Raw genomic sequence first — 12,616 nt, 5'->3', positions numbered from 1 at the left:
GTACTATAGCTGTCCGGTCACAGCGTAACTACCTAACGCTCGCCTTTGTATGTACGGAAATATTGAGAATTAGGCTTTGTAACTTTGTGTGAATATTCTGAAATATATTAGGAATCGCTTAAAACGAAAAAAAAATTGATTTTTTTGACCTTATAAACCAGGCTCCCCCCTTAACTAAAGCATTATTTCTGGTTTTTCATTTTTGATGATCCTGTCAGGAGTTAAACGTTGTCCGCTTACCTTTTTCGAGGGATCACGGGAAATGTCGTCACAATGGAGGAGTTTTAATTTTTCTTTTTTGTAAAATTTCAGAAATTATTCTTTAAATATGTATCTATAAGACAGAAAAAAGTTTGAATTAAAAAAATAATTTTTTACATCGAAAAAAAAAAATATTGAAAATAGGCCTTTTTTTACCCGACGAAACTCATGTAACCTCTTAAATAAAAATGTTAATACAAATTTATAACTCACGAAAAAAGTGTGTCCTTTAGATATCATTTAAGCTAATAAAACCGTAAAATCAGAAAATTTTTAACTAACATTAAAGCTCTTAACTCAATAGCACTGCGTTTCCGTTTGTAAAAAAAAAAAAATATAATATTAAAAAAAAATATTATTAAAAAAAATATTATTAAAAAAAATATTATTAAAAAAAATATTATTAAAAACAAATATTTTTACGATTAAAAAAAATATTACAATTTGTAAAAAAATATTATTACAATTTTTTTTTAATTATTTTTGAGCCACACTAATGCCACTGCACTTTCATTACACCCACTTCGCGGGTATGCCTTGCCGACGTTGCGCATAGAAAGATTCCAAAGACAAAGGATGATTTTCTTTATTTTGCATTGTTTTTGTTTTATTTTGTTTTTGTTTTTTGTATTCACTTCTTGCATTAAATGTTTAATTGTAATTATTAACATTTTTATTGTAAGTATTTGTATTGCATATAGAGCGAAAGTTCTAACGAGTGCCGGAAAAGTTTTGTGTGCAGTTGGATTTTAATTTAGTTTTTGTTTTCTATCCCAGTTTTGCAGTTTTTCGAGCATATTTTTTAGCTGAGTCAAACAGTCACAGATAATGTTTATGGTATAATACATACATACATACATATATAAATGTATACATATGCAGATGTTTTGTATCTTGAAAAGCGTTCGGTTTTACCTTATCCACTACAAACTAAACTGCCCTTCAGGATTTGCATTTTTTTGTTTTTGGCTAAAACACATTTCAGCGAACACTCTCTCCGCTTTCATTATAAGTAGTTCATAATAAATAAAATAAAAATTATTTCTTTACAAAATCAAAAGGCAAAACTATACAACCGTAGCGGGAACGAAATTCCAATGTTCCTCCTCATATATATTTCGCAAAACCGGTCTTGGACAAAGCATTTTTGACGCGCGCTAAAATATTCCCGATAAGGTTGATTCATTTAGCTCTCATCATAAATCACATAAGTTGACAACTTGGTTTCGCCATCTCCTCAGTGTCGCATGTACTTTCTTGTTCACCTCTTGTGTTTCTATGCCCGACAACGTTGTGCTGGCCACGTCCAAAACGACTAGATGTGATGCCACTGTGTGGCCACCACAGACGTATTGTCATTTAGTCGTGCAATTTCTTCATGCAATCCATGACCCAGCCACACCAAATGTATTTTACTGTAGCGCGTTGGACACAAACGCAACGGATTGCCACGCCTCAGCCCCTGATCAGTCTCACCATATTCATCCAGGTAGGGTGGTTGCAAGAAACAACCCTTATTCCGGCCCAAATAGATAATTTGGCAATCGCGTATGCGCAGAAACACACAAATCTCGGCGCCACAGAAGTTGGCGTGATAGGTGCTAGCGCCCACATTGCGTCCCTCCAGCTCCGGTTGGCAACAGAAGGATTGTGAGCAAATAATTTTGCCACATATCAAGCACATCGATGGTGTTTTCATTTCTTCGCGCTCGCTATTCGGGCAAATAAAGTCCGAAACGCTGTTTATAAGATCGCTAAAGTCTTCGGGTAGTTCCACCAGGCGCGGTACGGGTATGGTGCAGGGCACCACCGCAAAGTCACGGCCGCAGCGCTTCTTTTTCGTTGTTACGTCACAGTAAACTATGTCGGGATGCGAGGCAAATGTCTCCAGTATGGAGGCATAGCAGCCGGCACTCTCGAAATATGTCTCCAAGCCGGTCTGCAGTCCTAAATATTTGCACATATTCTCATATGTATCACTGGCCGTGTAGCTGAGCTCATCGGGGAATTCGACTTCGGTCACAAAGTGGAAGAACAAACAGCAGCAACGTAAAAATTCACGCATTTCAGTTTTGATGTGATCGTACAGCGCGGCGATGGTGCTCAAAGTGCAAGGTGCCTTAAACTCATCGTCGGCAATGTATGCATCCTGCGATGGCTCTGCGTCGCTGACTGTTGGCTGCATTGGCTCTTGCGTTGTGGACTCATCCGACTTTGGTGGCGTTTGCGGTTGTGGTCGTGAACGCATCTGCTGCTGCTGCTCTGTGTTGCCCGCTTGTCGGCGTGCGGCGAAATTGTATTTGCGATAGAATTCGGCTATGTTGTTGCGTACTTTTTCCGGTAGCTGTTTCACGCCCTGGTCAAATTCCTCATCCACATCCATTTCCATGTCACCTTCCAATGTGGGTGGCTCGAAAAGCACGATTGCCTTCACCATATTAGCCAGAAAGAATAGCTGCACTGCATAGAAGTCCATCATGCTGCCGTTGACCACCACAGCTTTGTCTGGAATGTTAAAATTTACCTATGTAATAATTAAGTTGGAAAAGCAAGCAACTTACGCGAAGAGGCGAAGAGTAAATTCGGCACCATGCAGATCATTTGCACCATCATGCTGAAGCAATTCCACTCGATGACCGAATTGCCTTTCTGTTTGAAGATTATGTCGAGCAACTCAGCCGCCGGTCCCTCCAGGTTCTTCACATCTGTGCTCGTCAGATTGGCGCCATACAAACAGCTTGCGCGCACCAGCCCATTTAGGCAGCTCTTATGGCGTATGGACATTTCGCTCTTGAATGGCTTGCCCACTGCGCGCAAGTAAACTTCCAGTGTTTGAACTGTGTAGACACAGGTGTTCCACAGCCATAGCAGCCCTTCTTTTTCCGACTTTTCAAAATCGGTAGGTGCGTGTTGACGCAACGATTTCACGTAGTGTTGCACATAATTGGTCCAACTTGGCGGAAACTCGGTCTTCTCAATCGGTTGTGCGATGCGCTCGAATTGTGCGATATTCGCATACAGGTTTGCACGCGACAATATTGTGTGAGCCGGTGGCAGAACACGATCGAAATTGCCCTCAACAGTGGACACATTCAATTCGTCGGCCAGCGTTTTCATCACTTCAATCCACATATCGATGGGGAACAAATCCTCGCCCTTGTGTATAACCAATGGCATTGAGTACTTCGACAGTGGCGCGCTTAGCGGCAACACCGAGTTGCTCAGGCAACGACAATACGGACATTGAAATTCAGTGCTCTGTGGTGTTTGGGGGAAAGGCTGGCGACTCCTATGTGGCCGCCGTTGTTCCTTCGATTCTTCGTTGTTGTAATATTCTTGCCAGCAATCGACGTGCATCACATGACCGCAGCTGCTCGTGTGCACCGAATAGGCATATTTTGCGTCGGGTGGCAACACTTTCGATTTTTGCACGAATGCCGAATAGACAAGTGTCGGCCCATCCTTGCTAACGGTGCAATCCTCAAAACAGAGTATACATTTGAAACTCTGCTCTTCCGGCTGCTGCAAGCGACGCTCCACACCCAGACAAGCCAGCGAATTGTAGGCCACAGCGCCTTCTTCGTCCATTACCGAAACATCATCTTGCCATTCCATGGTTGTCGATGTGTCGCGATTGCCCGACTGCACATTGGCGCTGGCAAACATTTCGGCATTCGATTTCATGAAATTATTTTGGGCATTTTGCATTTGTGCCATTATTTTGGCGCGTCGTTCAGCGGCCAAGCGCGCGCGTTCCTCCTTGTCTTGCTTCTCCTGCTCGGAAGCGGTGAGTGGGCGTGCCACCTCGACGGATTCGCCTTCTATCGGCATTGCGCTCACATCGCCACCGCTGACTGTTTGGTCTTTGGTTTGTAGCTCCTTGAATTTCTTAATTGTCCAAAGTATGAAATCACGGTGAGACTCAACCTGATAGCAAAAGCAAAAATAAGTAAATCATTCAAAGATTTGCAATGAGGCAATGCTTACCCTGGCGCTGCGCGATAGCTCTTCTAATTTCGATAGCATATTGTATTTTTGTGCCTGTTCGTGGAAGGAGAGGAACGGATAATTGCCCGATTGCTCTTCTTGCAGTCCATAGCCAATTAAATAGAGTACCTGTTGAGAAATAAAGTAGTTATTTTAGTGTTTGAAAAAAGTATCTGCCGAGTAAATTGGGTAGTTTGCAAGTAAAGGTGCTGACACAATGCAGGCTGGCTTTGAAAACTTGTATGGCCAAATGAGCGCTCGGAACGCTTCATCACAATCAGAAGGAACAAGGAAGCAGAAATGTTAGTCATATTCCATAATACATAACACAATTTTGAATCGTGATGTTAACTCGTTGAGCGCGGCCCCGATATTTTCCCGCCGCCGGCAAGAAGCGGTCGCTCTCTAAGTAGGCGATAATCAGTGACTTCTCAGCATGCGATTTTACGCACTGCGTACGGCGCCCACTTTCGGAGTCATATTCGAGATAAGCCAAGGTATCGTTCCTTTTCATAGAGTGAGGCAATGGAACAGGCAATGCATGCGTACCTTCAAAGAAGCTTTCAGTTGGCAGAAAGTCATAAAAGTCTCAAAGGTCACAAAGTATACAGATCGTTTGAGAGTACAAAATTTACAGGGTCCGGCACTCGAAGTGTAACCAACTTCAGACCGCTCGCGCAGCTAATGCACGGCCACCATTTGTCTATTAGTTCGCTAAATGACAATCAAAGTATTGTTTATTAGCAGGCGAAGGCATATTGCCGAGAGTAAACGCGAAAAAAGAAACTCTGTAATGGATTTCAAACGTAAAAGTGTGATTTTAGCTGGAAAATCACAAAAAGCGATTGTTCGTGAGCTGGAGCACCTTAAAGTAAATAAAGTTTTTGTTTATCGCACCATTACTCGTTACAATGAAACTGGTAGCATCGCGAAACGTCATGCAGGTGGTCATCAAAAGACTGCAACGTCACGTGAAATGGTTCGAAAAGTGAAGAAACGACTTGAGCGAAATTCCCAATGAAGTGCCAATCAAATGGCGAAAGAGCTAAAAATATCCGACCCTAGCATCCGCCGCACAATGAAAAATGATGTCAAAGTCAAGCCTTAAAAGATCCACAAGGTGCATGACCTCACACCAAAGCAGCAACAAGTCAGACTTGAGAGAGCGAAGGAGTTGTTTCGCTAGGCCGACAGCGGTCAACTTCCGAACATTGTGTTTTCTAACGAAAACATTTTTCAAATTGAGCAATTCGTAAACTTCCAAAACGATAGGATTTATTTCACCGGCCGTTGATACGAGAATTTGAGTCATCGATTGGCCACCAGGAGGCAGCACCCGCCACAAGTAATGGTTTGGGCCGCTGTAACCGCAGATGGGCGCTCTTCAATCGTTTTAATCGAGCCTGGCGTTAAGGTAACTGCTAAATATTATCGGGAAAGTATTCTGGAGGTTGCTTTGAAGCCGTAGGCAAACAGACATTTCGGTGGCAGGACTCGGCACGGCCTCACAAAGCTCGAGTGAACCAAGAATGGGTAAAAAACCACGTTCCAAACTTTAGAACGTCCACACAATGGCTCTCAAATTCTCCAGACGCGAATCCGATGGATTATTCTCTTCGAGCCATTTTGGAGAGCCAGGTCCGAACTAAAAGATTCACTAGTCTCGCGACGTTGAAAAGAGCCATTGTCTGCGAGTGGGTCAAAATACCTGGAATTCACATTCGGGAATCTTGCGATTCGTTTCTGGACCATCTCATGGCCATAGTCAAGTCAAAAGGTAGTCATATCGAGTAAAAGTAAATTGATTCTAAATTTTGCATTATTTTCACACATTTTTTACCTTGAATTGAATAAAAGTAATTTTCCAAACTAATTTTTAATTGGTTACACTTCGAGTACCGTACCCTGTAGTTTGTTCTTGAGAATATTTATCGCCCATAAAACCGAAAATGTTGGAAGGAGAAAACAGTGATGCATCAAGCGAAGTTTTCTTATCTTTTAACTTGAACTTTTAACTTTAACTTTATCAGTCCCACGAAAAGTGTAACGATGGTCCCCAGGGACCGGAGAAAGATACGGGGAAAGATCAGCACTAAAGCAGTTTTTTTAACGAGGATTTGTTTTGTTTTTCATAAGAGAAGAGTTTTTTCGTGGCTCACTCTCAAACGGATGTTCGGAAGCTGCCCAGGGAATACTAAGGCGAAGCCCGGAAGTTGTCGAGTTGGCCACTCCCAAGTGAATGGCAATCAGGGACTTTCTCCACTTGCGTGGACTTCTACACACGGAACCATCCTTCAGGTGAAGAAGGACTTGGCTTCAGTTAGTGTTTCCAACTGGCGCTGGATTTCGCGAGAAAGAAACGTCTGGCGCGCTTTGTTAAAACGGTTATCGCGCCAATCAAGAAGAAGAAGATATCGACAAAAACATGAGCACTTTCAACTTTGCGCAAGACGAGATGAGACGAGGAACAATTCAATAATGCTTTTCGATGGCATTTATTAAATTTTCTTGAAACATTTTTTAAAAGTGAATGTAAATAAACAAACTCTCTAATCTGTCTAAAATTCACAAATGGAGTTAAATCAAATCAAATTAAACAAAAGACAAGGGTGTTCAATTCCTAAAGTCAAAGCTCTATGAAACTTCGCCGTACTTCAAGCGCTTCAAGCAAAGCTGCCATTTGGCCTCATTTCATATATAGGCCTCTTCTTTTCGCCAAGCGTTAGCAAGTTAGTCGAGCTGAGAGATAGCGAGCAGAGAAGTGGCGAATAGAAGACGGCTATTTTAATATTGTTCTATTCATTTTTGACAGCTGTCGAAGCCAAGCAAACAAAGCCAGCCTGCATTGGGCAGGCACCTTAAGTTGGCGGCTGCGGTAGCCGAATGGCTTGTTGCATGACTACCTTTCGGAAGTGCACAGGGTCGAAAACTGGGGTATGAAACAACAAATAATAGAAAAAGTGTTTCCTAATTGCGGGCAATGGCAATCCTCTGAGGGTATTTTTGACATAAGAAAGCTGCTCATGAAAACTGTTCATTTGAAGGCGGCAAAAAACTGTGAAAAAACATCAAGACGCACACCACAAATAGGAGAAGGAGCTCTGCCAAACAGCCAGGTGTAAACACCAATTATTAATATTTTTTTAAATTGTGTAGCCTAAAAAGTTCGTTAATGTTCGATGTAATTGGCTCAGATAATACTTTAGTGCATTTCAAAGGTGACATAATTTAGAGAGATTAAGAGCGAAAAAATCGGCAATTGGACGTAATGCAGTGGCTAAAACCCTCAAAGAGTTTTTTTTTTTTGGTCGTACGTTGCCATTTATATCAGGCCGACTGTTGTTGTTGTAGCAGCTTAGTAAACCCTTTCTGTGCAATGTAGTGCTCATATACCGGTAGGCCCAGGAAACTTGCTGTTTCAACAGGTTGGGTTCAGAGGGAGAGGGGTGTTAGGTGAGTAGTTTTGATGAGGCATGTGAAAACGTATTTAGTGGCGTGCGGAGTACCTTCACATGCAGGGCATAAGTTTGGTATGTCGGGGCCAATTCTAGATATGTGGGAGTTCAGTCTGCTACAGTACCAGAACGTAATTGTGCCAAAGTTACGCGGGTCTCTCGGGGTAGCTGAAGCTCTTCATCTGCTGTGGGTGGGGGTTGGACTCTGATTACGGTATTCAGGGGTTGGGAGCTTAGGAAGGTAGTAAGTGTCTCCCGTATAAATGTAATTTAGCGTATGTCTAAACACCGTCCGGTCCAATAGTTGTAGGTTCGTTTTGTCCTGGATCTCGTCGGAGAAATTGAAGAGGTGCCTCCTGATGTGCCTGCAAGCCTCAGCTGTCTACAGGGGTGAAACCTGCGGTATCACCGTAGTAGAAACTGTTTGCTGAGCAATTTGTTGTGCTCCTTGACAGGGAGTATCTGTACTTCGTTATGTAGGTGTTGTAGAGAGGACATGAGGAGGCATCCCGTCGCTGCCTGAATAGCAGTGTTTTGTCATGTCTGAAGCTTTATTCACTGCTTATACTAGTTCCAGGCGACCAGACAGTCGCAGCGTAATTTAGAACCGACCGGCCTATTGCTTCAAATGTCGCCAGCAACATACCTTTGTCTTTGCCCCAAGTGCTGCCGGCTAACGATTTGAGGAGGTTGTTGCGGTTTTGGACTTAGCAGTAGCAATTGCGATTGTGTGCACAGAAAATGAGAGCAAACTGTCAAAGGTTACTCCCAAAATCTTGGGGTAGTTAACAGTCGGAATTGGTGTGTCGTCGACTTTGGCCTTGTAAAGGGGGTGGCCATGGACTTAGTGGGGGAAAGTTGTAGATTCCTCGCTTGGAAAAAGCGAAAAAGGTCAGGTAATCGTATACTTTGACGCACAAGCCATCAATGTCATTGCCCAACGCCATTATCGTACAGTTGTCAGCGCAGGAGACCAGGGAAACTCCCTCTAGTGGCTGGGTGAGCTGCGATATGTGGAAGACATTGCTTTATCTTACTCTATTTAGACATTTGGTCCCGAAAGATTACTGAACTGGTCGCAGAGACCTCCTACCCGGTCATCGGCATGCACCTGACTGTTGTTAAAGAGGAATTGCACAACTTATTTCTCAAGAAAGCACAGATCAAATCGATGGAGTTCCATTACTCCGTGTGCTATTTCGAAAATCCTATGGTCCCAGGGCAATAGACGCAGGACGCAGATAGTCCTGGGGGCTCCACGGCATTCAATTTCCAAACTCGTAGCTGTGTTCACCGGTCATTGAACGATCGGCAGGCACAAACGCGGAAAAGCTAGGTTTACCATTTAACCCCCATCGCAGAAGCTGTGGGGACCTTTCTGAGCAGGAGACTGTTGTGCACTTTCTCTGTAAATGCCCGGGTTCGCAGCCAGACGATTAAGCGCACTGGGTGGTCCTTTCTTCGACAACCTGGGGCAGTGCGTCTACCTAAATTCCAACAACTTTCTTCATTACATCAACAGCACTGGCTGGCTGTAGATATCTGCCCGTTGGAGGTCTCACAATGGTATCAAAACGGCGCTTTAGTGCTGCTTGGGGAATGCCACAATGGTGTTTTAACCATTTCACCTATCTACCTTCCTACCGAAATTTCTTTAGACAACCCAATTGCATTAACTTACTTCCTGCAGATGATTCTCAGCAAAGCTATTTGAACTTATATCAATTGCACGATCCAGCACAGTTGTTAAAATCGTCATCATCACATCGCACTGCAACAAATTGGCAATCGAGCTGTGGAAAAATATTTTGTTTGTATCATAGAAAACTCATGCGCATATCAATTGAACTTACACAAATCCATCGGTCAACTTGGGTAACTTAGGTGGTGGACAGCAGACGAGTTCACCTTTGTTCTTGCGTCGCAGCCGTTGTGTCTCCTCGGACTTGGACTTTTCCTCCTTGGTGTAGTGATAGAAATACATATTATAATCATCGTAGAGTTCTTCTTTGAGCTGGTAGACGCCCTTGGCGTCCGACTTTTGTGGTTTCTTGAACACCGCCACCGACTCGATAACATCTTCCAATCCGGTATCATTGTACGTTTCAGGCAAAGCGCGATTTAGCTCCGAATGCGAATACGGTTTAATGCAGAGCAATTGTATGGTGTCCTTTTTAATGCGATCCTCTTCGGTAACATTGGCCACTCCGGGCACGTAGCGTTCGCCGATGATTACAATAAGTAATTCCAAGAATTCCTCAATCATCGATAGTAAAAATTCATCATCCACCGCTTGAGCAGTTAAATCTTTTTCAAAATCCGGTTGTATCCATTTGATCAAATTGAATTTATTCAAAATATGTATGAGGTATTGGTTGCTCTCGATGAGGGCGGCACCAATCTGCATGCCAATAATGTCGCGATCTAACATTTCACTGCGGCAACGTACGATGCGATAGAAGTAGAGCTGGTGAAGCAGTGAGTAGCCGTTGCGGCGCCACATGCCGGCGTGAACCTGCAAAATTCGAATGTGAATTATTATACATATTTGCAAAAAAACTCATAGAAACAGGGTGAAGCTGTCCGAAGCTGGACACAAGGGACTAAAAACCTTAGTCGCCGAGGGCATACCGCTGGAAGCAGCCCGGTCCATGGCGCTGAGGTCGTCGAATGCGCCTGGTACCGTACAGACAACCTCAAAAAGATCCCGTTCTGGTGTCTCCACACCCACATCGAGTTCCAGACCGACGAAGTGATTTGCACCAGCTGGCAACGAAAATGTTGACGACTCGACAGTGCCCGCAACCTCTCCGTCGGCTTGCAACTTGATGGAGCGAGTGGAGACCTCAGCCAAGGACAATCCTGGTGCTGGCAAAGAGATATCGGTGGTCTCTGGAGAGCAGGCTACACAGGGTTCTTTCACGAAAGTTACCTGCTCAGTGCCTACTCTGACAGAGACAGCAGAGAGCAACTAAAAAGATTGGGACTATTCCGCATGATTTGCCGTAGGGTATTTGGCCCACTGAGGAAATAAAAAAAGTACAGAAATGCATCCTCGATAGGATGTATGAACGTCGGAGGGGTCTGGTAAAGCCTCAAATATTTGCAATTTTTTCATCTCAACAACTCACCTGAGCAATCATAGTTTGTGTGCATAATATGGGCTCAATAATTTCCTCCGGCGAGCGTTTGTGACCGACTACCGCATTGTCGAATGTCAAGCCAAATGAGCCCAAATGTAGGTATATGCCGGCAAAGAAACGCGACAGCGGCAGATGTATAGATACAGGTCGCGAGGCCACATCGTATACAATGCACTCCGCCACATGACCGGCGACGTGGCGCTCCTCCTTCTTCGGCACACGATCCACAATGAAGGAGTTCGTGCAAAGGTAGCGCATTACCATTTGATAGAGTTTATTCAGCACCACCGCATCGGTCGCACACCACTCCAACACCAGCGTGATGGTGGTGGCCAGCTTGATGTGCAAGTTGAAGGCGCATTCCCACTCCGGCTCGTAGTCCATGTGCTGGCCAGTTTGGCGCGTAGTCGACTCCATGCCTTGCATCACATTCAGCAACCGCAGCAGCGCCTTGCAACCCTCCAAAAACCCTTCGCGCAACTCATCCGTCCACACATCCGGCTTGAAGCTGAGTATGTAACGCAAATCGTAGAGTATGTAAGCGGCGCGTTTGAAAGATACATTAACATTCTTTGCAAATTGCAGTGTCTTATTCTTGATGTATGTCTCCACGGCCACATGATAGAAGGTGTGCAGCAATTTGTGAAATATACCCTCGTTCGCTATTAGATAATTCGCTATGCTTGGCACCGTAAAAAGTTGTACACTTAGCGACACAATCGAGAATGAGTGCTCGTGATCGTCGCGTATGAAGTCCTGCACAACCGAGGCGTAATGTTTGGAGAATTCTTGTGCCAGCGCCATTTTGTTGTCGTACTCCATCAGCATGCCGGAAATGAGCAGGCGATGCCAACACGAGCGTGCCGTCTTCCACAATTTCACATCGTATTCGAGTATGTGCCGTATGCTGTAGGGCGCTTTGCGATCCATTATGAGTCGTGCGAATATCTGCCTGAAGATGCAATGTTTAATGAGAAACTCCTGAAACCAGGAGAGTAATTGAATCGCGAATTGTTGGCAAGCGACGGCGCGTATATTGAGCACAGAAACGCGTAACGATTGATTGGCGCGTGCCGTGTGTAAAGCCGACAGGGTGGCGACCGCTTGTTTCTCGATGGCCTCTTGCAGTTGGCAACACTCACTAAACGTATCACATTTCACCACAGCACGGCCTTCGCGATCGATTGCCGCCACAATCTCCATGGCGTCCTTTTGGCGGCACTTGGCGATTTTCGTCAGCGTCTGTATGACCTGATCGAAGGTGTGTGATTCATCATTGTAGAGTACGGTGCAAAAGCATTCCTCCTGGGTGTCATCTAAGTCGCCATCCAAGCACTCGAGACTCGCATTCGACTCGATTTCGAGAAAACTTACGCAAAATGTGAGAACCGCAGTGAAAGCCAACTCGCAACGCTCTTTGATGGCGTCCGTGATAATTGTGCTGCTGGTGGGGTTCTCCTTGCCACGCTGCAAATTCATAAAAAAAATCAATATAGTGATTTTATAAACAAAATGTAACCTTCCAATGATAAAATTTTATGCCGTCATACTTTCTCTCGCCATATATAATATTTTTTGTAAGTGGTTTAAATGGTTTTACTAAATTTTTCGTGATACTTTAATGAAAAATGAATTTAAATTATTTTTATTGCCCACGGTTCAGCCACACCCTTTTGGGTGTTTGGCCGAACTCCTCCTCCTATTTGTGGTGTGCGTCTTGATGTTGTTCCACAAATGGAGGGACCTACAGTTTTAAACCGATTCTGAACG

The 12,616-nt window shown here is 44.1% G+C and overlaps 1 protein-coding gene across 2 annotated transcripts in view; it reads right to left on the bottom strand.

Moving 5' to 3' along the window:
- Nucleotides 1-838: 838 nt before the first annotated feature.
- The window catches only part of LOC129236815 (E3 ubiquitin-protein ligase UBR1), a 44,987-nt gene continuing 33,209 nt past the window's right edge, over nt 839-12,616 (bottom strand). For both annotated transcript variants that reach the window (XM_054871059.1, XM_054871060.1), the window contains exons 5-10: nt 10,835-12,313; nt 9,557-10,218; nt 9,385-9,496; nt 4,249-4,377; nt 2,823-4,188; nt 839-2,766 (exon numbers count right to left, since the gene is read on the bottom strand). In XM_054871059.1, coding sequence (XP_054727034.1) covers nt 1,577-2,766; nt 2,823-4,188; nt 4,249-4,377; nt 9,385-9,496; nt 9,557-10,218; nt 10,835-12,313 — 4,938 coding nt within the window. In that variant the 3' untranslated portion in view covers nt 839-1,576. The remainder of the gene's footprint in view (nt 2,767-2,822; nt 4,189-4,248; nt 4,378-9,384; nt 9,497-9,556; nt 10,219-10,834; nt 12,314-12,616) is intronic.

The sequence above is a fragment of the Anastrepha obliqua genome, chromosome 2 (genome assembly GCF_027943255.1).
Source record: "Anastrepha obliqua isolate idAnaObli1 chromosome 2, idAnaObli1_1.0, whole genome shotgun sequence".
Classification (NCBI taxonomy): Eukaryota; Metazoa; Arthropoda; class Insecta; order Diptera; family Tephritidae; genus Anastrepha; species Anastrepha obliqua.
Note: the sequence above shows the minus strand (reverse complement) of the source record. Positions and strands in the feature narration are given on the sequence as shown.